At 46.7% G+C, this 27,673-nt stretch overlaps 1 protein-coding gene across 2 annotated transcripts in view; it reads right to left on the reverse strand.

The window, feature by feature from the left end:
• LOC147615323 (uncharacterized) overlaps window positions 1-26,928 on the reverse strand; it is a 75,491-nt gene extending 48,563 nt beyond the window's left edge. The window contains exons 1-2 of one of the 2 annotated variants that reach the window (XM_086779403.1): window positions 25,092-26,909; window positions 24,545-24,977 (exon numbers count right to left, since the gene is read on the reverse strand). In XM_086779403.1, coding sequence (XP_086635529.1) covers window positions 24,545-24,977; window positions 25,092-26,673 — 2,015 coding nt within the window. In that variant the 5' untranslated portion in view covers window positions 26,674-26,909. Of the gene's footprint in view, window positions 1-24,544 lie in introns of both variants that reach the window. The other variant, XM_086779402.1, reaches the window with a different exon arrangement.
• Window positions 26,929-27,673: the final 745 nt, after the last annotated feature.

Below are 27,673 nucleotides of genomic sequence, written 5' to 3' on the forward strand. Positions count from 1 at the left end.
CAGCTGGGACGCCACCCACTCACATGTAGGCTGCTGCTCCTGAAGGCGCTGGAGCAAGGCAAGGCTACGTCTCAAGCGGCGCTCCCGCTCTCGTGTCTCTCCCAACCGTGTCAAGGCTACAGCGTGCAAAAAAGAGCTGAGCTCGATGAGTCCCTGGGCACACTGGCCTGGTGCATCCAGGTGAGAGCTCTGGCTATCATGCCATATCCTCTCAATGTCCTCAGAAAGACTGGAATCTGTAAGTATCCTCTCTGGGATCCTCAACTGCAGCTGGTCTCCCGTGTCCCCTCCTCAAGAGTCAAAATAACTGGCGCATGGTCTGAAAAAGAAGTGCCAGCGAGAATGCCAATGGAGCCCTCACGCTCCCCGAACCTGTCGCCCACATAGAAGCGATCAATCCATGATAGATTAGTCCCTCCCTGCCGGCGATCCGACCGAGAAAAACTAAGACTGTCCTAAGAGCGAGAGAAAGCCTCATGCTGCCATGCATCAGTGATCCACAGTGTCATGCAAAATCGCTCCCAAGCTGCAAGCTCCGTGCCGTGCACTCTAACATGACTGCCTCCCACCCTATCGGCCGGGTCCTCAAGCATGTTGAAGTCTCCTCCGACACACCAATGTGCAGCCTCAGGCAATGCATCTGTAACAAGGGTCCAGAACTCTGCTCTCGCACTAGCATGGTTGGGCGCATAGACATTGAGCACGCCAAAGAGCTCATCGTGCATCCTCAGAATAACATACTGTGCTCTATGCATCCCCAATGACCATACATACTCCTCCCTGCCCACCCAAGGGGCCAAACCCTGCAGACCAAAATGTGTCCCATCTGCCAGGCATCACGAAACCATATCTCCGAATCCTGCTCTCACTCAAATGGTGCTCCTGCATCATCAGAATATCAATACTGCCCCCAACCAGGCATCTCTGAAGCTCCTGCCTCAAGCATCCACGATAGCGTACATAGTGTGCGCCGCCAAGGCCCTGTACATTCCATGAGATGATCCTCATGGATGACCTACTGAGGTGGAGGCTGTCTCAGCCATACGGCGGGCCTTCGCAAGCGGCTTGGATGGAGAATAGTCCCCATCCGAGCGGCTACGAATCTGCCCACCCGGTGTGCTGCAAGAATCTCGGATCAGGCGCCAGTGGCTGTGTCCCATGGCGACTGCCTCCCGCTCAGAGAGAGCAACCTCGTGTATACATACATATCCAGGGTCGCATGCTAGGTCTGCCACTATGCGAACCACCAAGTGGCGAACCCCGGAGGCATCCGCACTCCCGGAATCAAAGAAGTGAGCCAGCTCCCAGAGTCGGCCTATCACGTCTGTCACTTCCAGATCGCTCACATGATAAGAAAACTCAACTGCCTGAGTCTTCAGAATGCTAAGAGCGAGATCCAGAGACCACTCCCTGTCACTAGTGCCACAGAGAGGGAAGGAGAAGGCCACCGCTGAATCAAGTGCCTCCTCCCCTCGGGCCGAAGGTATCACCACATGCACTCTGATGGGTGCTGGCTCATGGGGGCCCTCCTTTCAAAAAGCCGTGTGAAGGAGTAGTCAAAAGCCTCCGAGCGCTGACTAGTGTCGAGCCTACTCAGCCGACTGCGGATAGAGGATATCCGTGAAGCCCGAATCGGCATGGTAGGTCTCCTCTGCGGTGCTCGAGCAAGGCCGGTGCTCAATGCCCGCCGGACAGCAGGTGAGCGCCAGGGTACTGCCAAGGCCTCCCAAGGAGCTGTGGCGAGCGTAGGGGGAGGGGGGGGGGGAGGAGCCGCTGACAAAACGGGAGCAGGAACGGGAGGAGGCGAAGGCGGAAGCGAGGCGGGAGGGGGGGATGGGGGAGGGGGGGTGGGAGCGAAGGAGGGGGTGCTGGCATCTCCAGATCCTCAGTCTGCGCGCTGGGGTCTCCTCCTGGAGGGGAGCAAAGCTGTTCCTCACTGGAACCCAGTGATGCTGAGACTGTGACTGCTGCTGCATCGGCCTCTGGGCCTGCTACTGTGGCTGTCTCCCTCTACGGCACCCCTGTCCAGGCTGCCAATCCGAGGTCTTTGTGGGCTGAGCAGGTGTCCCGGAGGCTGCCTGTCGAGCCGCATCTGTGGGCGGGCCATCGGGGGCCTGCTGCTGCGGTGAAGGTCAGGGTCTCCTGCGAGGGCAGGCCTTGGCCAGGTGGCTGACCTGCCTGCATATAAAACACTGGTTCGGGAGCCCCGAGAACTCCACTCTCTGATCGATCCATCCCACCCCTATCCTAGGTAGCTGAATGACCTTCGGAAGAGAGGAGATGTAAGGAACCAAAACTCTGACCGAAGGCAGGCCAGCTGCTCTAGCCACCACTGAAGCTGCTGTGGGGCCAGTCTCAAGCACCGAGTCCACCAATGCTCCTATCCTAGAAAGGAGCGGAAGGTACTCGCGGCGGAGTCCAGGGAAGCAAACTGTGACATGAAATAGGCGCTCTCCCTACTCGGCCGCTGCTCGGTCGAAGCCATGCTGCCAAGGTCTGAAGAAGGCTCGAGCGCCCCTGATGTCAAGGGGACTCATGGCTAGGACCTGGGCCACGCTCTGGGCTATCTCGAACTCAATCTGGTAGTGTCCGCGGCCCAGTAGCTGAACGTCCAGGATCTTGCCCACATCTGCAAGAAGGCGGGCCTGGAGAAGATCCCGGATCTCCCCTCTGCTGGTGCGAGTGCCGACTATACGACAGATGGTGGAATGTGCCTGGAGGCGTTCCACCTCTGCGGCTAGGCTCGCTTCCTCTTCTTGCGAAAGAGAAAGCCTGATGGGGGTATGCTCAGGGGCGGGCGAGGGGGCTGCGGAAGAGTCCCTCTGACGTGGGGCGGGAGGAGCCTCCATCAGTGTCTAAAGCTTTGTCGAAGGCGAAGCGAAAACGGAAAACCCTGCAAGAACCGAGCTGGACAAGAGGCGGAGCGGGGAGGGGCGGAAAGAAAATGAGGGGAGGGGATTAAAACAAAGGCGACGAAAGGGCAGGGGGGGGAGGCGGGTGAAAAAAACCGAAAAAGGGGGGGAACGAAGGACACGGAGCAGGGGGGGAGGCGCGAGTGAGCAGAGGCGGGGGGGGGGGGGGGGGGGGGTGTGCTGGCGCGAATGAGCACAGGCGGGGGGGCGCGAATGAGAAGAGGCGGCGAATGAGCAGAGGCGGGGGGGCGCTAATGAGCAAAGGCGAGGGGGGGGGGGAGTAGACGCGAAGGCAGACAGGAGGCCGGGAGGGGGGTGTGCGTGCAGGCTGCAGCGCGAGTAGGGGGGGAGCGGTTGCTACGGAGCAATTGGCTATCCTAAACCTGCAAAAAGTTGGACAGCCACCTAAAAAGAGCTTTCGGAAAGCCCAAAAGGGAGGTAAAGCTGAAATTACCCCATCCAAGGACATTGCACCAAAGAAGAATAAGTTTGGCTTGACCTCCGAGCAAAGGGAGCAATATGCAAAAGAGGGGAAATGCTTTACTTGTGGTGGTAAAGAACACATGTTTAGGCAATGTCCTACCCGCAAGCAAAAGCAAGAGGACAAGCCACCCAAGGCAAATGTGCATGCCATTCCCGATGTGCAGGGTAACATTGAGCATGATGGCAAAGAGAGAGTGGTATGCAAAGCTTGGGGACAAATCAAGGATCAGCCTGCCTTATTCATGTTTGATGATTGTGCAACAGATAACTTCATCTCTACACAGATGGCAGCCGCCTTGGGCATAAAGATTGGGGACATGGGACCCCAAATTGAGGCAGAGGCTGCTTTTGTTGGCAAAGAGGTGCAGGTGACTCCTCTTATTGGCAAGTTGTGCATACATATACAAGGTTATTTGGATCATGAGCATTTTTTGATTGCCCCTCTCAATGGATGTGATGTATTGCTTGGCAAGCCATGGGATCATAGGCTTGAGCCCCGCAAAGAATATAAAACCAATAGGATCACCTTTATGCATAAAGGCCGCATGCATGCCATTGATGCTGACAAAGAAGAGGATTCTATCCCAGTTGTATCTCACATTGTCACATGCACTCTGCACTCAGTGCATGGTGACAAACTGGCTCATCATTAGCAGTGCAACATTTGTACATTATTAGAACCCAGTAGGATGATATTTGTCATCCGCCGTGACCCCATTGTACATCCTCAATCCAGGATAAGTCAGGCACAAGCTACGTAGGTCATTCCTCAGCCTTAGCGGGTCAGTCAGTCAATCAAGTCCCTTAACCCACTTGGAGAGAATCATTCATGCATGTAGCGTCAGTAGAAGCCTTAGGGTTTGCATCAGAAAGCACTCTGAATCCTGCATAATATGCATTCATATGCCTGTGCATCTTTTAGAACATCCCAGAAGCCTTAGGGAATTTACTAGGATTTATCTGGTATTTTTTCCATATTTTATGGTATTTATTTAGCATTTAATGTCATTTATAAACATAAACTTTATTAAATAAATGACCAACCAACTTAACCAACCCCTAGTTAGTATAAATAGGCTTGCATAGGGCTTAGTTCTCCCATTCAGTCTTCAATGAGCTAGGCACCTTCCTCCTCAGCACTAGGAGCATTCCCCGCCTTCAGCCTAGACTAGTTCCTGCCCTTCTGGAGTTTGTGTTGTGCTTCAGCCTTCTTGCAGTCCCCTTAAGCAGCCCACAGCTCCACAGTCATCAGGCGCAGCCCCTCTTGCAGTCCATTCAGCAGCTAGCAGCTCCACAGTCCCTACAGCCATCAGGCGCAGCCATCTGTACCCTAATGCAGCAGTTCTGTCCCTTCAGCCCATAGGTGCGTGCATACAGCACCCTGCCAGGCCCCAGTAGAGCAGGTTCCCTCTGCGTTTGAGCATAGATCACAGCCAGCAAGTATTCTAGACAGTTCAGTCCTGCGTTTGCAGATCTACAGCAGTTTCTAGCATTGTGTTTCAGTCTACAGTCTACGTTTCAGTCTAGCATCAGTTCTACAACAATATTCTGCCCTCTGTGCATCATCCATACATGCTACAATCATCTGGTGAAGGTAACATATCATTCATAAGCATTTACAGCATATTTACATAGCTTAGAACAGTCCACTGCAGTCCTTTCTCAGCCTCAGGTGTGCAACCCTTCCTCATGCCCTTGGGAAGAGTGCATGGGCTCGAGATCAGTTCATTGAGGTGTTTCTACAGCCGTGTACAGTTCAGCCAGGCTTCCGATCCTCCGAGATCTTGCGTTTGGCTTATCTACAGTCCACAGTCATTCTCTCTAAAGTAATAAAGCATATACTATCTCGTTATCGGGATAGGGGGCCCTTCAGTGGGTAATTTGGGACCCAATCTGGTGTACAGTTCTCATATCTCTTTAAAGTTTGAAGTATTAAAGTGGATTGCTAAACTCACGAAACTCAAGATACAGAAGACGGGGTGAGCATTTGTGTGACAGGATCCTCCAATACGAAGACTTCCGCTGCATATTACATTGGTATCAAATTTAGATTGTCCACACACACCGTATCCTCGCGTGGGGGCATCCTTGGATGGTTAGATTGCGTTCCGCCATGACCACCGACTTCAGCATCATGTCTACAGAAGAGAGTACTCATCAGCCGGAAGACGTTTCCCCCGAAGGAGACCATGTTCTTCCGCCTACAGCAGACACCATAGCTCTTCTGAGAGCTCAGAACCAGATGCTCATGGAGCGTCTCCAACTCTTGGAGGCAGCAGCAACACGTCCTTCTCCGCCTCCAGCAGCACCCGACTACATCTCCCTCTTCTTTCAGATGGAACAACAAAGGAGAGAGGATAAGGCCCAAAGGAAAGAAGAAAAAGCAGAAAGACGGGACTATGAGGAAGCCCAACGTAGGATCGACGAAGACCGGTGTCAAGCTGAACTCGCCGCTCGGGAACACCAACGTGAGCTTGATCGAGAACGTATGTTACTTGAGCACCAACGGGAAAAGGAGACCATACACTCGAGGTATCAGCAGCTCTCCTCAATCTCCCCAGTCATAGGTATCACCAGCCCGCAGTCCGCAACAGCATCAACCACCGTCATTCGCAATCAACCAAACTTCAGTAAGTATGATGGTAAGTGCAATCATTCATCAGTTAATCAATTTATTCATCAGTTTAATGCTCATTTTCCACTAGCCAGGATCACAAACCCACAAGATAAAGTCCACTTAGCGGCTCCCCATCTCACTGGTGAGGCAGTCACTTGGTGGCAACATTGGTCTAGTATTCATACAGACCAGGCCACAGGTGTCACAGCCTTTGACTGGGACATCTTTGTCCATGACCTGAAGACCAGATTTCTCCCGCCCCAGTACATGACCAGTCTGAAAGATGAGTTCTATGGATTCAGTACAGAACAGTTGGTTATTCTACAAGAACCGTCTCTGTGTTACTTGGGAAAAGCGTTCTGCTCTTCTCCACGATGCCCATGACTCCTTAGTTGGAGAACATAGGGGTATCAACAGTACTCTCGAGAAATTAGAACGGTCCTTTTATTGGCCAAAGATGAGGCATGATGTCTACGCACATGTACAAGCCTGTAAGATTTGTCAAAAAGTCAAGGTTCCCCATACAAAGAGGGCAGGTTTACTTCAACCTTTGCCTATCCCCGACGGACCTTTCATCGACATATCTATGGACTTTGTAGGGCCTCTACCAGCATCCACTGGATCCCGTAACACTCAGTGTTTTACCATTGTGGATCGCTTTAGTAAATTCTGCATGCTCATCCCATGCAAGCATACGGCAACAGCCGAGGACATAGTCCGTCTGTTTCTCAAGCATTGGTATCCAGTTTGTGGTTTGCCTAGCACCATAACATCAGATAGAGATTCCAAGTTTACCTCGCATTTCTGGAGGGCATTATTTGAAAACTTCGGAACTAAGTTGCAGTTGTCTAGTGCATTCCATCCACAGACAGATGGCCAAACAGAAATTTATAACTAGTTGCCTTTGATGTTCTCAAGTCATACTGTCATGACCAGCAATCCAAATGGGAACATTATCTTCCATTGGTCCAGGCTATCTTAAACGACACTCATTCATCCAGTATCGGACGGACTCCATATGAAGCAGCCTTTGGTCGCCGTTTTTCTTCTCTTTTGACAAGAATGGTGTCTCCATCTTTAGAGGCTAATAAAACCACGGAAGCATTTTCCGAGATCACTGAGTCAGTCAAGGACCGCTTGACCAAAGCTCAGGTAGCATATAGCAGACAGGTAAATAAGTCTAGACGAGATGTCCACTTCAAGGAAGGGAATTGGCCCATTGGGTCTATTTGCGTATCATGAAACAGAGATTGAAACAAGTGGACAAACGTTGTCCCAAGCTTTCATTCCGTAGTTTTGGCCCTTTTCCAATAGTTAAGAAGTTAAGTGATGTCTCCATGAAGTTAAAGTTGCCTACCAATTGGACAATGCATGATGTTTTCCATGTTTCTTGGCTAAAACCATATGTTGGTCCAGAAGTGTTTGATGTTTCAGATAAACAGCAGCCAGACGTGGTAGACGAAGTAGAAGTCATTGAGCTTGAGCAGATCCTTCTTCGTCGATGGATGCATGGTTCCGATCGACGGATACGTCAGTCCTATACGAAATTCCGAGATCGAGGCACCCACGAAGCCGTATGGCTCGACGAGGAGTTCTTCCAGGAGTATCCCCAGTTGTTGGCGGACCACTTGGAAGCCATGAACCTTCCGCCAAGCTATGCAGGAGGGAATGTCACATGCACTCTGCACTCAGTGCATGGTGACAAACTGGATCATCATCAGCAGTGCAACATTTGTACATTATTAGAACCCAATAGAATGATATTTGTCGTACGCCGTGACCCCATTGTACATCCTCAGTCCAGGATAAGTCAGGCACGAGCTACGTATGTCATTCCTCAACCTTAGCGGGTCAATCAGTCAATCAAGTCCCTTAACCCACGTGGAGAGAATCATTCATGCATGTAGCGTCAGTAGAAGCCTTAGGGTTTGCATTAGAAAGCACTCTGCATCCTGCATAATATGCATTCATATGCCTGTGCATCATTTAGAACATCCCAGAAGCCTTAGGGAATTTACTAGGATTTATCTGGTATTTTTTTCATATTTTATGGTATTTATTTAGCATTTAATGTCATTTATAAACATAAACTTTATTAAATAAATGACCAACCAACTTGACCAACCCCTAGTTAGTATAAATAGGCTTGCATAGGGCTTAGTTCTCCCATTCAGTCTTCAGTGAGCTAGGCACCTTCCTCCTCAGCACTAGGAGCATTCCCTGCCTTAAGCCTAGACTGGTTCCTGCCCTTCTGGAGTTTGTGTTGTGCTTCAGCCTTCTTGCAGTCCCCTTAAGCAACCCACAGCTCCACAGTCATCAAGCACAGCCCTTCTTGCAGTCCATTCACCAGCCAACAGCTCCACAGTCCTACAGCCATCAAGCCCAGCCATCTGTACCCTAACGCAACAATTCTGTCCCTTCAGCCCATAGGTGCCTACATACAACACCCTGCCAGGCCCCAGTACAACACGTTCCCTCTGCGTTTGAGCATAGATCACAGCCAGCAAGTATTCTAGACAGTTCAGTCCTGCGTTTGCAGATCTGCAGCAATTTCCAGCATTGCGTTTCAGTCTACAGTCTGCGTTTCTATCCAGTATTCTGCCCTCTGTGCATCATCCATACATGCTGCAGTCATCTAGTGAAGGTAACATATCATTCATAAGCATTTACAGCATATTTACATAGCTTAGAACAGTCCACCGCAGTCCTTTCTCAGCCTCAGGTGTCCAGCCCTTCCTCATGCCCTTTGGAAGAGTGCATAGGCTCGAGATCAGTTCATTGGGATGTTTCTACAGCCGTGTACATTTCAGCCAAGCTTTCGATCCTCCGAGATCTTGCGTTTGGCTTATCTATAGTCCACAGTCATTCTCTCTAAAGTAATAAAGCAAATACTATCTCGTTATCGGGATAGGGGGCCCTTCAGTGGGTAATTTGGGACCCAATCTGGTGTACAGTTCTCATATCTCTCTCTCATATATCTTTAAAGTTTGAAGTATTAAAGTGGATTGCTAAACTCACGAAACTCAGGATACAGCAGACAGTGTGAGCATTTGTGTGACAGGATCCTCCAATACGAAGACTTCCGCTGCATATTACACACATCCAAATTAATAAGGCAATAAAAAAGAGTCTTTCCGCGTACTTATTTTTTGTTCATGACAAAATTGAACAAAGTAATGTGAATGTAGTTGTATTGACTCAAGAAAGGCTGAATTTTCTTAATGCTTATACAGATTGTTTTGCCGATGCATTGCCATGAGAGCTACCTCCTGAGAGACCCGAGGATCATCGCATAGATCTTGTGCCAGGTAGTTCACCACCTAACAAACCCACATATCATGTGAGTGTTGCACAACAAGAGGAGATCATGAAGAAGGTTTTTCCCCTTGGATATCAAGTGTGAAAGGACACTCTACATATAATATTTTGTACTTCTATATTATATGGATGTGGCACACATGCAAGGGTTGACTTGCATTTTGTGGCTACCACACTTTTGGCTCTCTCTCTCTCTCTCTCTCATTTCTGTGTGTGAGCTTCTCTATCCTGCACCTAACCCTAATGTGCAGGTTTGTGTGTGTGAGTGTGTGAGTCCAACACCAACAATTGGTATCAGAGCTGGGAGCTGACCCTGGATTTCTGCCCCTGAAAAATCTGCAGCAATCTTAGCTTCCATCTCTCAGTTTTGTCCGTCACTGGCGAATTTCCGTCGACGGACCACCTTCCATCCGCCAGGCTTGGTCACCCCTGCCACCCAGGACCGGCGGCACTAGTGGGCACCGAACAACCGCCGCTCAGCCCACGGGCGGTGCCTCCCGTCTCAAGCGGCTCCAACAGGCGGCGCTACTCCTCGCATCTCCTCCGCAGCCCGTTCCGCCCAGCTCCTTCGGCCGCCGCCGCTCCCAACCGGTGCTGTTAGTGTGCGCACACCGCTCCCAGCCGGTGCTGTTAGTGCGCAGGCAGCCACCTCCGCCCAGCACAGCCGGCACTCCTACACCCATCTCCACCTCCGGCCCTTGTCCTTGCTTTTCGTCACTGGCCGTCTACAACCCGTAGCCATCGCAGCTCAGCGCCTAGTGCCTCCATCCATTGGTTCACATGCCCAGCAACACCCCCGGCTGTCGCCTTCATTACACATCATTGCCATCCGTACTGCACGTACTTTTTGGACAAAATTTTGTTCACATGAAAATACACTTTTTGCAGACACTTCAATGCAAGTCAGATTCAAAGAAAAGTTGCAGGTGGTACAGGGTTCAGGCAATTTGGGGGATTTCTCAATTTGAGGCCAAACTGAAAAATTGGACATGTTGCTTTGCTTGCAATTTGGGGGTTTTTCAAATTGAGGTCAAAATCAGCAAATTGAGCCTCTTTCAGCTGTGCAGAAATTTAGGGCTTTTGTGAAAATTGGCCAATTAAATGCACATTGAAGCGATTGGAGTGCATAAAAATTGGGGCTTTTCATATTGGAGCATGTAATTGGGCATTACAGTTGTGATTTGTCGCGTATGTACATTGTGTGTAATTGGACAATTTGGTGCAGGTTTACACTTGCTTCAATTTGCAGGCAAACATTTGCACAGGACATTTGGTTGCCTGGCAATGCACATTGGTGCTTGGTTTGCTTGCAGGTATATTTTGTTGAAATGGCTCAAAATGCTACAGATGTATTTGGTGTGCTAACCCAAGAGGACAAGTTGGATGGATCTAACTACTCCCTCTGGAGTTTCATGATCCGTAATTTGCTGGTAGCCAAAGGGCCTTGGGGCATCGTGTGTGGTGATGATACACGCCCACTTACCATACAGCCAGCCACGCCTCAAAGGGGAGGTGCTCAAAGAGCTCCTGATGTAGAACCTGCTCCCACACAAGAGCAGAAGAGATGGGACTCTAGGGATGCACAGGCCATGTCATTGATAGCCCTTTCAGTGAAAAGGACTATTATTCCGCACATTCGTTCTTGCAAGACATCGAAGCTTACATGGGACACATTGGAGGCAATGTATCAGGGAGAGGCAATTGGATCTTCTTTCTATGGATGAGGGTGATTCCATGGCAGATCATCTCACCAAAGTGAAAGATTTGCAGGAACAATTGCTCAACATTGATGAGGTTATCCCAGACAGACAGCTGGTCACCAACACTCTTCATTCTTTACCACCTTCCTACTTGGGCTTTCACACCTCTCTCAACCTCTCAATGAGACGAGGTGGTGATCCCGTCACTTTTGAAGAGCTGGTGGGTTTACTCTTGCAGGAAGAGCAAACAAGAGCAAACTTAGCGAGCAACCGTGGTGGAGACAAGACATTTACAGCCAAGGATAAAGGTAAAGCAAAGAGCTTTAAGCATGGGGGACAACAGTCTAGCAAGGCTGGTCATGGACAGCCCTCTTCTGGTGGTGAGAAAAGTCTGACAAAGGGGATGCAAACAAGCCCAAAAAGAAGGGCAAATGTCACTACTACCATAAGCCTGCACACTACATCAGTAAATGTAGGAAGCGGATTGCAAAAAAAAGAGAAAAGGAAAGAAGCAGGCAATGCAGTAGCAGACTCTTCTGATGACAAAGCACAGCAATCAGCTAATGTAATCCAGGAAGAGTACACTTTTTTGGTCACATGCACTAGTGGCACACCAAGTGCTTCAGACAATGATATGTCTTGCATTGCATCTGACAGACAAGTGGTCACATGCACTAGTGGCACACCAAGTGCTTCAGACAATGATATGTCTTGCATTGCATCTGACAGACAGGATGTATCATGGTATTTTGATAGTGGTGCTTCGAGCCACATCACTTCATGCAAAGATGTATTTCAACACTTGGTTTATGCTTCAAATGGCCGCACTGTATCATGTGCAGATCATACCACATATCCAGTAAAGGGAATTGGCAATGTCATACTTATTGCAGCCAATGGTGCCAATATATGTATGAAAAATGTATTGTATGTTCCAGGGATAAAGAAAAATCTGCTCTCCGTCTCAGCCATAAACGACCAAGGTTTAAAGGTTGAATTTGAAGATGGGAAGTGTTTGGTAAAAGACCCATCAAAGGGTTATAAAATAGTCACTTTTGGAACACGATACAAAGGCTTGTATAAGCTGGACAGCTATGACAAGCGTACTTATGATGCAAATACAGTGGCTGCCCACACTCCTGCTATGCATGATGCAAAGCTATGGCATGCTCGTTTTGGGCATGTAAATTTTCAGAGTTTGATGCTTTTGCAGAAGCATCATATGATTGATAATATGCCGCCTCTTGAGTCTCCACCAAGACATGTATGTGAGGGGTGTATTTTGGGAAAGATGCAACGAAAACCATTCCCCAAAGATGTAGCTGTTAGAGCTGAAAGTAAATTACAGCTCATACATAGTGATGTATGTGGTCCAATGCGGACACCATCCATAGGGGGGCATCTTTACTTCGTCACATTCATTGATGACTACTCCATGTTTGCTTGGGTTTACCCCTTGAAAGCGAAAGCAGATGTGTTTACATGCTTTCGACACTTTGTAGCAATGGCTGAAAATATGTGTGGATGTAAAGTCCAAACACTCCGCTCAGATAGAGGTGGAGAATACATGTCAAATGCATTCAAGGATTATATGCTTCAAAAGGGCATCAAACACCAATGTACTGTGCCTTATACACCGCAGCAAAATGGTGTAGCTGAAAGGAAAAATAGATCTCTCATGGAGATGGCAAGATGCATGGTGAAAGCACAAAAGTTGTCTCACAATTTTTGGATGGAAGCTATAATGTGTGCAACTCATGTGTTGAACAGGTGTCCAACAAAAGCTTTGAAAACCATAACACCATTTGAGGCTTGGTATAGCCGAAAACCAACAGTGGATTATATGCGTACATTTGGGTGTTTGGCATATGCACATGTGCCAGAACAACTCCGAACAAAGCTAGATGACAAAGCAATGAAATGCATTTTTGTGGGCTACAACAATGAGAGCAAAGGATACCGTCTTTATAATCCAACAACACGAAGGATTTTTGTCAATAGAGATGTGGTATTTGCTGCAAATTGAGAACAGCCCATGTACAGCTTGTATAAAAGTAATGATACAGGCATACAGGACATGTTTGATGGACTATTACCCATTGCAATAAGGGGAGATTCAGATCAGCCAGCCCTTACACAAGAAAATCCTCATGTAGAACATGTGGAACAGCCAACCATTCAGCCCCCTTCTATGGAAGAAGTGGAAGATCTTGTCAGGGAAGAGCAAACAGCCATAGACACAGCCAAGTCAGTGCCAAGATGGTTGCTGAAAACTTTGCGAGAAAGCAAACTTGTAGCTCCACTCACAGGTAGAACAAGGGCTAGTTCCAGCCATGCATTGAATATACATCGTGGTGGGGAGTCTGCATTAGCCATGGGTGGTCTCTTTGATTCAGAAGAGCCTTCTTCTTATGAAGAAGCACATGAGAATGAGCATTGGGTGCAAGCTATGCAAGATGAAATCTCTTATATCATGAAGAATAATACTTGGGATCTTGTGGAATTGCCTAAAGGCAAGCATGTCATTGGAACAAAGTGGGTGTACGAAGTCAAAAGAAAGTCTGATGGTACTATTGACAGGTACAAAGCAAGACTTGTGGATAAAGGCTACTCCCAACAAAAGGGAATAGATTATGAAGAGACTTTTGCTCCTACTTCGAGAATGACCACAATAAGATCAATGATTGCATTAGCTGCACATAAAGAATGGAAAGTGCATCAATTGGACATCAAAACTGTACTCTTAAATGGGGATTTACATGAGGAAGTATATGTAAATCAGCCCATTGATTTTGTAGTTCCTGGTGAGGAACATAAAGTATGCAGGTTACACAAAGCATTGTATGGGTTAAAGCAAGCTCCAAGAGCTTGGTATGATAAAATACATGCTCATCTAACCAGCCAAGGTTATGTGAATAGTCCAGTTGAAAGCACATTGTATGTGAAGAAAACCAATGCCGATATTCTCATAGTCATCGTGTATGTAGATGACATGCTCATTATAGGTACTAGCAAAGCACAAATTTCAGATTTCAAAGCTGATTTGAAAGCTGAATTTGATATGTCAGATTTGGGGCCTTTACACTACTATCTCGGCATACAGTTTATGCATACAGATGATGGCATTGTTATGCAGCAAACTAAGTACATAAAAAGTTTGCATAAAAGGTTTCACATGGATGAATGTAAGCCCATTTCTACTCCGGTAGAACCAGGTGTATGGCTTACTATGCATGATATTGGAGAGCCTTTTGAGGCCGGCATTTACAGCCAAGCAGTGGGATGTCTCATTTAGTTGTGTAACACGAGGCCAGACATATCTTTTGGGGTGTCTTTGTTGAGCAAATTCATGCACAGCCCAGGCACAAAGCATTGGCAACAAGCAGTCAAACGCATTTTTCGTTATCTTCAGGGTACCCTCGATCTTGGTTTGTTCTATCCCGGGGGGGGGGGGGCAGCTTGCAGCTTTATGCATACAGTGATTCAGATTGGGCTGGTGATTATTATACCAGGCAATCCACCAGTGGGAATTGTTTTTTTCTTGGCAGTTCATGCATATCTTGGTTGAGTAAAAAGCAACCCACTATTGCCACATCTACTTGTGAGGCTGAGCACAGGGCAGTCTTCACAGCTACAGTAGATTGTGTATGGTTGAGAAGATTATTGGCTGATCTTCGTGAGTGTCAGCAGACACCCACCACCATTCTCACTGATAGCCAGAGTGCTATGGCCGTGGCACGAAATCCACTATGTGCCATCCTATTCACCCCCTCAAGTGAGTGATTCCATGAAGCTGACTACTACCAACTACCATACTTGGTCGTTTTATACGCAATTGCTTCTTGAAGGAGCAGGTGTGTGGCCCTCTGTCACCACTCCTCACTTGGTGGATCCCGCGTTTCGTGGAGTTCTGGATGCACGGGCCCGTCTCATCATCATCCATTGTATGACACCATCTATCCAGGCACAATTCATATCTTCTCGGAGTGATGCCAGTCAAATGTGGAAGGAGATTCAGAGGAGGTTCGGGAGAGTATCTTCCGTGAAGATTGCTAAGTTGGAGGCGGATCTTGAGAAGATTGCCATCAGTGACTTAGATAATATCATTGATAAGATTGGGGAATTCACAAGGATCAAGAGGTAGCTTGAGGAGTATGGGAGCTCAATCAACAACCCGATCCATAAACTGCTTGGTAAGTTGCCATCATCCTTTGACTCTTTCAAAGATCACATCTATTTCCGTGAACCTCTCCCCCCTTTTGAGGAAGTCGTGAGTTATCTCCACGACAAGTGCATGCTTCGCGGAAAAGGCAAGTTAGAGTCTACTTTTGTTGCCTCTAACAAGGGCAAGGACAAAGGCAAAGGCGGAAAAGGGAACTCCAACAACAAGCGGAAAGTCACCACAAAGTCATCTTCTGACGACGACGATTCTGACAGCAACAAGGGTTCCAGGATGAAGGAATCTTGTGAGTTTTGTGGCCGACTTGGTCATTCTAAGGCCAAATGTTTTGCCAGACAGGCTGCTTCCCGCAAAGCTAAAGCCAAAGCTAAAGCAAAACAGGAGTCCTCCTCCGATAGCGCAGACACTTCACCCACGACAGATGGTTCAGATACTTTGCCAACGACAGAGGAGGGTACGAAGTCTCATGCTAAGATGGCTTTTCTTGCTGGCTATGATCCCCCTGTTCTTTCATCTTCGCAGGAGCAGGATGAGTCCATCCTGGTGGTCACAGAGGAGACTTCTGATTCAGAAGTCAATGCCCTATCCGCAACAGAGGATTATTTACAAGAGTTTCTGATAGAGACCTTATCAGTTCCTCTAATCCCTTTGGATGAGTATCTCCCTTCCCTTGTGTTGTTTCATGCTGATGCTATTATTGCAGATTTTCTCTCGTCTCTTTCAGAGGAGGATAGTGGTTCTTCTATTGGGCACGTGGATGATTTTGCCGAGATATCCTCACATATTCTCGAGCTTCCTACTTTGGCAGTTGCTTCTCCTTCCTATGTTTCAGAGGAGGCATCTTCCACTATCTTGGAGCCTATCCCTACTTTGAACCTGGCAACTTCTGCTATCACTGATGATCAGTTTGTTCCAATGGTTGTTTCATTTCCTTCTTCTTCAGAGGAGGAGTCTACTTCGGTCCCGATACTTGTTGCATGTGCGGAGGAGGTACCATCTATGGTTCCATCTCCTGAGGGCTTCTCTCTTCAGATTGATCCTATTGTTTCGTCTTCGATATCTTCTCGATCTTCTCATGGCTTCTTCCGAAGACCTTCTCGATATTCAGATGTACCATATCTTCGCGAGCTTTGTGCCTTTTATGAGGAGGTTGTTCCTTTAGACTCTTTGGAGGTCTTTCTTCAGCGTGCTAGAGTCAGTCCGCCCATCTGGCGCTGAAGAGGAGGTGTTGGCATTATCATCTCCAGATTGGGCATATATGTGCATATTTCATGCTGTATCTGGCCAGATTTATGAGGCCATGCATTCATCTTATTTTAGATATTTTTCTCCTATTTTTGTCTATTTTTTAGACATTATTTTAGTATTTTTTGCATAGTCGGCCAGCCCACTGTTTTTATACTGGCCGACCAGCTCTTGTCCAACCTATAAATAGGTGGCTTGGGTTTGCATCATTAGCACTTCATTATTCAGCCATTGTTGTTGGTTGTATGCACCTACGGGAAGCCCTCATGCTCTACTTCAGCAGATAACAAGTTTTCTACTTCAGTTCTTTTGCACATGTGCTTCTTTGCAAGATCTATTTGCTGTTTTTTCTGTTTTACAGCCATTCTTTCACGTGCTCCCGAGCGGTGAGTTCAGCCTACTGCTGGTCTTCTTTGATCTTGCGTTGGGCTTCCTCATAATCCTATCTATTTGCTTTTTCTTGTTGTTTTCTTGCTTCTGCTTCTGCTTGTGCTTTTTCTTCTCTCCATCTGTCCTCGTCTTCTCTTCTTTGTTGTTCGATCTGAAAGAAGAGGGAGATGTAGTCGGGGGTTGCTAGAGGCGGAGGAGGACGTGCTGCTGTTGCCTCCAAGAGTTGGAGACGCACTTCTTCCGGCTGATGGGTACTCTCCTATGTAGACATGATGCTGAAGTCGGTGGTCGTGCCGGAACGCAATCTGACCATCCAAGGATGCCCTCACGCTAGGATACGGTGTGTGTGGACAAGCTAAATCTGATACCAATGTAACATGCAGCAGAAGTATTCGTAATTGAGGATCCTGTCACACAAATACTCACACCATCTTCTGTATCCTGAGTTTCGCAAGTTTAGCAATCCACTTTAAGACATCAAACTTTAAGAGATTGAGAGAGAGAGAGAGAGAGATGGAAACTGTACACCGTATGGGGTCCCGAATTACCCATTGAAGGGCCCCCTATCCCATTACCGGAATAGTATTTGCTTTATTACTTTGAAGAGACTGACGGTGTGACTGACAATAAGCCAAACGCAAGATCTCTGAAGACCAGAGTCGGGCTGAACTGTACACGGCTGTAGAAGCACCAATGATGTCCAATCTCGAGCCTATGCACTGTTCCCAATGGAATGAGGAAGGGCTGCAAATCTGAGGCTGAGATAGGGGCTGTTTGGGACTGTTCTAGGCTATGTATGAATGCTAAGTTTTACCTTCACCAATTGGCTGTAGCAAAACGATGAAGAGATGAATGCTGAAAACTGTTTGTATGTAGAAAACGCAAGGTTTACTGATGGCTGAATGCTGTAGACTGCTGCGTTTTGCTGATGGAGGGTTGCATGCACATGTGTTGATGCTCCTAGGGCTGTAGGATGACACGCTTCTCCAAAACGCAGGTTGCTGAAGTGAACTATGGGCTGAAGACTGAAACGCTGAAGTGCTTGAGGCTAACTTCTGATATATGAGATGATATGAATGAATGAGCAAAGCACTCCTATTTATACTACCCTGAGGCTGGTCGGTTGGCACTAGATGCTGGCCGACTGCATAATAAATGCTACACGTGTCATGTGCATGCTTGCCCATAGACATACCCCGGAACTAATCCTAAAGGGGCAACCAGAAAAACAGATTAGAGCTAGGATTTTGAGCACAAAGTGCAGATGTGGCAGTAGTGGACTAGGAGGAGGACATGAAGAGGATGCTGTCGTGCATGAAGGGGAGAAGGATATCCTGTCAACTGTACCAAAGGGGCTGTCGGCTGCACACAGGAGAACCGGTTGTAGCAAGGATGCTATCAGCTGCTGCAGGCGCATCAATATATACGATTTAATGTCCAGTCAGCTGGCCGACCAGCAGTCGGCCAGTTCTCCAAGTGTCCAAAGGGGCTATAAAAGGGCACATGTGCTCCTTGAGTAGATCATTCAACTCCTTTTGAGTTGGGTCCTTAGAGTAGGACAGATTTTGGTGTATTCCACCTTTTATATGAGACAGCCTAGGGCTGTAGACTGGGTACCTTTTTGTACCATATGAATATATGGACTTTCCAGCTATCTCTCTCTCTCTACTCTCCCTTCTGTCTGCGTTTTTGCATCAGCATGTTCTCAGTGGTGTTTAGGGCTAAAAGAAGACCCCCAGAGCTTCCCCGTGTTACAACACGACTGATAAATGGTGTATAAATGCTGGAAATTGTGAAAAAAATACCAGATAAATCCTAATAAATATTCTAATAAATACTAGATGATATCTGAGGGGTTCTGCAATGGTCTAGATGCAATGGATGAATGATATGCAATATGCACAGTGCTTTCTAATGCAAACCCTAAGGTTTCTATTGACTCTACATGCATGAATGCGTCTCTTCAAGTGGGTTAAGGGACTTGGACTGACTGACTGACTGACTGTAGGCTGAGAATGACCTACGTAGCTCGTGCCTGACTTATTCTAGACTGAGGATTACAATGGAGTCACGGCGTACGACAATTATCATCCTAAAAGCTACTAATACTGTACAATGTTGCACTGATGATGATGAGCCAGCTTGTCACCATGCACTACAGTGCAGAGTGCATGTGACATGGAGGAATGTCACGCTCCACCTTATGCTGGTCATAGAGGTATTTTACTTACGACACGCATGATAGAACGATATTTCTTTTGGCCAAACATGCGTAAAGACATTGAGTCTTATGTACGCGTATGTATTACTTACCAAAAGATGAAATTTGATAGGCAAAAAGCTCCAGGTTTGCTTCAGCCTTTGCCTATTCCCTCGCAGCCATGGGAAAGCATTACTATGGAATTCATTATGGATTTGCCTAGATCCCAACATGGGAATAATGCTATTTGGACCATAGTTGATAGGTTTAGCAAGCAAGCTCACTTTTTTCCCGTCAAGAAAACCATTAAAGTTGATCATATGGTGAAGCTTTTCCTTGCTCACATATTCAAGCATCATGGTATACCTAAGTCCATTGTTGGGGATAGAGATCCCAAGACTACGAGCCTCTTTTGGAGGGCTTTATTTGATAACATGGGCACTAAGCTTGAGTTCTCATCTACTTATCACCCCCAAACCGATGGTCAAAGTGAGGCTGCAAATTCTGCTGTGTTGGATTTGTTAAAGTGTTATGTGGCAAATCAAAAGAGTGCCTGGGAGAAGTATCTTCCACTTGTAGAGTTTGCCTACAAAAACACAGTACATGCCTCCATGAGAAAGGCCCCGTTTGAGATTATTTATGGTAGAGTAATCTTGCCACCCATCCTTCGTACAAAGGATGAGATTTTTGCAGCCGATGAGTATGTGCGTGACTTGGATGTAGCCTTTGCTCAAGTGTAGACAGCCATTGCAAGGTCACAAGACAAGCATAAGACGACTGCCAACACGCATAGAAGGGACATGCAAGTCAAGGAAGGTGATTGGGTATTGCTGAAATTTGAGAAAGCTAGGCTTCGGAAGAGGCTAGAACGAGAGGGATCATATCCCGAGCTTTCTACTCGATACTATGGACCCTTCAAAGTGATCGACAAGATCAATGAAGTGTCTTATAGGCTTGCTTTACCCAATCATTGGAAGATTCACAATGCTTTTCACGTGAGTCTTTTACGGAAGTATGTGGGGCCAGATCCGGAAGAGCCTGTCACAGAAGATCCGCTCGAGATTGATGAGCTTGTGGGTATCCTCCAGCGAGAGCAGATTGTATTTCACAAGGAGAGAAAGCTACCACATGGAAAGCTTTCCAGGAGATACCTTGTGAAATTTAAGAACTACTTACCCATTGATGCAAAGTGGATAGATGAGGATTATTTTACTGATTACCTGCAGCTTTTGCAAGCCTATCATGAGGCTTTTCAATTGAGGTCAACTATTTAGAAGCCAGGGGGGATGTCACCATTTGGTCCATCTCCATTTCTAGAGCCACTTCTATGGGATTGTCACTCCATAGAGCGGCCAGATTTGTACCATGTTCACATGTGGCCAGGCCAGTGCCTCATGTGAAAGGATCAGTCATCTAGTGTCACATAAAAGGGAACCAGTTTTGTGCCACTCGTGTGTGACCAGCATTGTGCCATATGGACGGGAGCATGTTTGTTGCCACCCTTGTATGACCAGGATTGCGTCTTATCCATGGGACTGTCACTCCATGGTAGGACTGATATTTGTGCCGACCTTGTCTATGGGATTATCACTCCATAGGAAGGCTCGTTGCCAGGACTTGTGTTTTGCCTATGGGACTGTCACTCCATAGGAAAACCAGGACTTCACATTTCTGTCACGCCAATTTTGTGCCTGACAAGAAATCCTTGTACAAGTTTCATAAAAGGGAGATTTCGTCCATTACATGTGCACATGCATTTATGTTTGCATGCATAAACTTGTTTTCGCATGACTTGTTTTCGTGTGTTTGCCTGCTATGTCGTGCTAGTACACTGGACGATGACACCCCCAGTGTACCGTAGGTGTGTTGTCTGCTGACAAGTTGGTGTGGCGTGTGAACATGTGGTAAGTATTACCCTTTTTGGCCTTTTCCAATGTAAAATCCATTAAGTAATGTAAACCTTAATGTTTATAAGGTTGGGTGTTTACACACATTTAAAACATTGACTAGGCACTTGATTTAGTGTAGGTGCCCAACTTTATTAAGGTTTAATAATAATAATATTTACAATATATATTGCATGGGAAATATTTTTTCCCCTACACACGTGGGTGGTTGATGGAAAGTAGGCAGCCCTGTACCCGCCCGGATGGTTGAAACCGTTGGCTGCACTGAATCCATCTCCTCCAACCTGCCTGGCTGCCACCTCTGGAAAACTGTACCTGACCGTACCTACAGCTTGTACACAACTATACCTACAGCATGTACTCGATTGTACCTACAGCATGTACCCAACTGTACCTACAGCCTGTACCCAACTATACCTACATACTCTGTACTCGACTGTACCTACAACTTGTACCCGACTGTACCTACTACTGATGTATCCATGTGCAGTCCTTTATACCCACCTGCTACCCAGTATCTGCTACAGCTCTTGTACCTGCCTACAGTATTGGAGTGCATTAGAAAAGGGGATGAACTTCTCTCTTGAGATCTGAATTTGAATCCTTGTCAGGTACTTATTTTTGTATTTTTAGATTCAAATATTATTAAAATTAAATGTTGTTTTTACAAGTCTTGTCAGGCAAGCATCACCCCGTTGCCTTCACCAAGTAAGGCCACCGGAATGGTGACTTTTCCTATGATTACCCTGACCGCGCCCTCACATTTTGAGGAGCCATTGAAGGTCATTTGGGTATGAGGAAAACTAGGATCAAAGCTGACTTGGGAGCACCAGGTATTACTCCCTCAGCGGTGTTTCACCTTGCCAGGCATTAGTACAAGCGTGCCTGTTGGCGCACGGTCCCGGAAGACCAGTGAGGGCAGGTGTTCACCCAGTGAAGGTGGGAGACTGCCTGTGACTTGGTCTACTCCGACAACTGATTCTTCATCGACCAATTCTTATTGTTTACCAATTGTACTCACTCCTTGTTATGGAGAAATCTAGCTATGGGCCCGTGAACACTTATACATATAAATACTCCAAGAAATACAACTGTATTGAGGGGGGGGGGAGCTTTCCAGCCCCAATGTTGGTGTCAAGTGTTCTTTGTCATTTTCAATTTTAATGTTGCAAGTATTGTCCATTGTTTGTATTAGTTAAGTGATCTAAAATATGTGTATTTTATCTTCCAATTTGTAGGCCTCCTATAGAGGGAGCGGTTACAATAACCTTGGCCTTCATTAAAAACGGATGCATCGAACTGCACGGTCAGTGAAACCTCCTTCGTAACGGTCCACACAAGCATGTAATGGTCTGCACAAGCACCGAGTGTGCCTTCGAATCACGATCCTCCCAGTCTGGTAATTCCGCAAGGAATTCATCCTCTTGAACCTAGGTCCAACGCCTCGAGTTTTGAGGATGCTCGGGCTTCTTCTCACTGCCCTGAACAATCTCCCTTAGACTCTTATGAATAAACCAGATCCACATATTCACCTTTCAATGAGCATAGTTGGTTCCATCCAACCTGTCCTCCTTGTTCATTCAGGGGGGAGCCATATCCACAGCAACAACGAACACCGCAAAAAACACAAATCTCAACACTCCACGACTACTTTCCAATGGAGCTAGGCACGAGGACCAAACACCCCCCTCTGAAATCTGAGAGAGAAAAGAGGCTGGACAGCAGCAAAACAGTCAGAAACGCTGATAAAGGAGAGGCATAGAAAATGCAGCAGCTTCTCCCGAAGAAAACGCAGCCACTGAGAACGCAGAAGAAGCACCAAAACGCAGGAGGAAGGAGGGGATCAAAAAACGCAAATGATGGTGGCCAAGTACCTAGGCGTCTGATACTATGTTGGAGTATGCACAAGCGGAAGCATAGACAAAGAGAGAGAGAGAGAGAGAGAGAGAGAGAGAGAGAGAGAGAGAGAGATTGTAGACAAGATCACCTTATTGATTAGCAAGAGGCTTACAATGGCAATAGCCAGCAGATGAGCATTACAATGTGCTTGTGAATGGATTGAATTCAGGTAATGAGAGAGGCGGCCTTTATAAAGGAGGCCATGTAGCTGGCCACCTGCATGATGAAGCTGGCCGACAAGCTTAAATCAGCCCACGACTACAGTAAAACGTGAAAATACATATGCGCCAATAAAAGGCCATGTTCCCACACCACAAAGAGATGCACAATATTCTAACAAGTCACAGCATCATTCCCTTTGGGACTGTCCCAAGGAACAACAAGTCTAGCGGTGGATCCTCAGTATCTTCACCATGGACCAAGCTTATGCCCACAGCGCACACCATTACCTAGGGGGTGGTAGCCTAGGCCTCTGAGTCAACATCGGCCCTAGCATATGAGGAGACGGGAGAGGGCCTCACCCTTCTCCTCTCTCACCGCAGTATCACGACAGCCTCGTTTTCAGCAATCCCACAAGGGAGGAGTTACCACAAGCACCTATCTGAGGTGGGAGATCATTAGTAGTATTGCAGCATGGTACATTTCGCGTGCTCGCTGCAGCGAGACCATAGAGGGCACTACCCCGCCACTCACCAAGTCCATCCAGAGCATATGGACGGACATCATTCACACCCTCCATGGCCAGTGGGAGAAGCTGCAAGGCGGTTCTAACCGCATGTGGAACACCAGGGGTTTTCTGCGGATCTAGAGCAACGGTCCTTTCCTCACGGTTAGAGACAACGAGGTTACCTGGCATTACACGCCACCTATTTGGTTGTCCCCCCCGCACGCACCCCCCCCCCCAAGCCCTTGTATGAGATAGCCTTCCTCCGAGAGCGGCCTGCCCAACGAGGAAGAGCCCCTCTCTGTCCCCATCTGTTGTTTTTTCTTCTCGTCTTCCTCCATTGAGAGTCCCATAGTTGCAAACATTCACGTTTGCAGGGGTTTGCAAACGTTTGTTGTATTCTTGGAGTTTGCAAAGTTTGTAAACTTGGCTTTTTTTTATTTTAAAAAAATTAGCAGTGGACAAAATAATGGCCAAAAGGGGGAAAAAAGTGTAATTGACGGGCTTTTTTTATCTGTAATTTTGTATTAGTCAAAGTTGTAGATCTCAATTTGTGCAATGGTGCCTCTTTGTTCCTCATTCACTAGTAATCTAATCATAAGTTTCATGATTTTATGCATACGTTATAAGGTCACGAATGCAACTCTTTCCAACGTTGAAGCATTCTTTAGCAAACTTTGTAAACTCATATGCGAATGCGCGAATGCACGAATGCGACGAATGCAAACAACTATGATTGAGACTAGGTCATGTACTTAACCGTTTCAGCTGCATTTTGGTAAAATTATTGAGGCAAGGTTTCCTTTCCCCACACCATCTTTTAGGTGTAGTCCCCCTCCAAGGACCGCCTGTGCAAACGGAAGCCACTCCCTTTCTCTCTCATTTTCCTTCGAGGAGGAGAAAAGCATGCAAAGCAAGACTTTGAAGAGTTTTTACAAAACTAAAGCTATCAATCTTACATAATGCAATATGACAAGCACAGGAACCAAAAAAAAAAAAGAATACACACATGAGCATGTGCCCACTTACCTGCCAAAAACACTGTACATATTTGCAAGGTTGTTGTAAATTGATATTGTGAGTGAATCAACCCCTGTGAAGTTTTTAGATAATACTATCTTGGCAGCTTCAAACTGCTCCAAAGCTTCATCAAGCTTCCCTACTTGTGAGTATGCAACCCCAAGATGGTTGTAAACATCCAGTACCTCCTCGCTTTCTGGCCCATGTACACTCTTCTTTTTTGCAACAGAGCTCTCTAGATATGGCAAAGCTTCATCAACTTCCTCCACGTGAAGGAGCAGGAAGCCTATTTGGCCTTCAATATCTGCTGCAGCTGCAGCTGCTTGGTGCTTGGGGCACTGGTTAAAGCTTTCTAGGGCCCTCTTATAAATTTCGATGGCTTGCTCATACTCCTGCTGTCGCTGATGAACCAAAGCTAGGCTTACCAAGCTTGTTCCTGTGTCTACAGACAAATTTTGTTTTTTCAGCACATCTAAGGCCTTCTTGCAATACTTAGCAACACTCTTGTCCCTTTTCAAAAGTGCATAGGCTCTTGCAAGCATAACCAAAGCATTACCATGAGAGGGGCTTGTGTCAGCAGTGTCTTTAACAACCTCTTTCAGTTTCGCAATGGCTTCATCGTACTTTTCAAGCTGAAAGAAAGATTCCACTGAGGCCAGATCCAGAGATGCCACCTCTTCAGACTTCCCTAAACTCTCTAGAATGGGCCTAACTATTTCATACTCAGAGAGAGCATCTTCAAACTCCTCAAGGTCAAAGTAGACTACTGACATGAGTCTGCGTACGTCCGCTACTTGAGAAGAACTTGCACCATAATAGTTAGTATAAATTGGCAGTGCTTTGAAACACAGGCATATTGCTTCATCAGGATCCTTTGCTTCCTTATATGCCTGTGCTGCTTGCAGATAGGATGCTGCAAGGTCAGGGTTCCCTGGCTCCAGTAATTTCTCGTTTATTGCGATAGCTTCCTGAAAATGAGTTAGCGCTTCGTGATGCCTTCCAAGAGACATCTTGGCTTGCCCCAGAAGAGTTTCAACTGCATGCTTCAGGGTCCTTCTATCCTGCTCGCTGACTGTTGCCCCCAATTTCTTTAAAACCATGGCTGACTGCTCTAGATGCACCACCGCCTCCTTGAACTCGTTCATCTTGAAGTAGGCATAGCTTATCACATGCAGGCATGATGCACATTCCCAGGACGCTTCAAAAGATCCAAAAACCTTCAATGCTCTTTGCCCATATGAGAGAATTTTTTCTGGCTCCTCATCTGCAGAGTCACACAATTGGGCTAGCCTCAAACATGTTGCACCTATTCTAGGGTCACTAGCACCAGCAGACGCCTCCATTTGCATTAACAAAGCTTCCAGGGCTTCCAAAGCCTCTCCCTGTGCCAGTTTTGCTTTTGATTCATCCAGCTTATCTCCTACTCTACCACTTGCCTTACACTTTGCATCGGTTTCTTTCGCAATCAGTGCATTATGACTTGATACACTTCTATCTCCCATACATACCTTGTTAGCAGGCATTTCAGCTTTTTGTGATCCTGCTGTGTGCATTTCCAATGCTTCTAAAGTACAAGAGCCCCCTGCCTGCCTTTCGACAGCTTGTGAAGCCAATGCACATAAGCTTCTGTGGTTCCAGATGTTGAGTCGATGAAGGTCGAACCTGAGACTGTGCATCAGGCATTTTTTGGTGAATGGCCAAGTGCAGTGCTGGTGAAGGTCACCAGTGCAATGACGCCCACATCTAAGTGATACGTTCTTTGGAACTGCAGGTTTGGAAAAATACTTGCATGATTCCACATCAACATAACTATCCAACATATGATCTGGCAGGTTGGAAGAGCATTCAGAACCACTTGAAGCCATCTGTCCCTGGAGGGCTGCATAGCTTTTCAAAGCGGACTGTATTTCCACACATCTGCTTTCAAAGCTTGGCACACTGTGAGCTCTCCAGATGGGCTGTAAGGGCAGCGCAGATGCGACAGTGCCACAAAATGCAGTAGCAGTAGCAGTAGCAGTAGCAGTAGTTGCTGTTGCTGATGATGATGATGACGACGCCGCCGCCGCCGCCGCCGCCACCACTGATGATGATGATGTCCTGAGAGGGTTTGATTTGAGCAGGCGATGTAAGAAACCCATGTGCAGCAGCACAGTAAGCTTGCCCGAAGCTCTGTCAGGCACCAATCACCATCTTTACAACATGTAGAATAGACCCTGGTTGAGAAGCGCAATTAGGGTTGAAGGTATCCTCCAATCATTCTTGAGCTCTACAGACCATCATGGTTTGAGCCATGGGCTCTCAAACAACAGAGCATGGTCACGATGTGCATATTTTGAAAAATACCTTCGATGTGCATATTTTGAAAAATACCTTCAAATTTAAAACTTGAAGGTACAGGTTTTGAGAAGTTATAGAACAAAAACCTTCAAGATTTCAATATTTTTTTAATAAATAATTTCACAAATTTTTTGTTTTTTATTTTTGGGAAAATACTTTTTATCGAACATTGTTACGTTGTCATCCAGCTAGCTTTGTTGTCTTGACTTTTAAAAAATCACTTATTACCCGTAACCTCGTTCAAACCTTGAAATAGGGTTGCAAAAGAAGTCCATTATTTTGGGGAAAAAAAATAAACATAAACATATATATTTTGAAGGTAGGCCTTGAAACTAAAGGTTAAGGTAGGCCTTCAAATTTCAGCCCTACACCCAAGAAAAAACCTAGCATGCTTGGGTAGTTGTTCTTGTGGTTTCTCATGGACAAGTGTGGACTATTGGGAATGCCAGAACCAAAGCGTTGTGTGGTGGTTGGGTGATGGCCTCTATAACACCACCACAGACACACAAGAGGAAAACGTATAAGGATCAGAACTTGGGGACACTAGGATCCCAGCTCAAAAGGCACCAATCAGCTTAGACTCTAACCTCTAACCTAGCTAACCCAAATGAACACCTCTACCCCTTCAATTCGACTTGGTTGTTACCTCCAAATGTCCTCCCCGGTCAGATCAAACCACCAAATGTCCTCCCCGGTCAGATCAAACCACCAAGACTTCTAATCTTTAGCCTAAACGCCTCAACTGACCCCAGCTGACCTAAATCTCTCCCAACTCATGTAGAAGTGATCAACTGACCACCC

This window comes from Cibotium barometz, chromosome 40 (assembly GCF_041138505.1).
Source record: "Cibotium barometz isolate CiBa-2024 chromosome 40, ASM4113850v1, whole genome shotgun sequence".
Taxonomy (NCBI): Eukaryota; Viridiplantae; Streptophyta; class Polypodiopsida; order Cyatheales; family Cibotiaceae; genus Cibotium; species Cibotium barometz.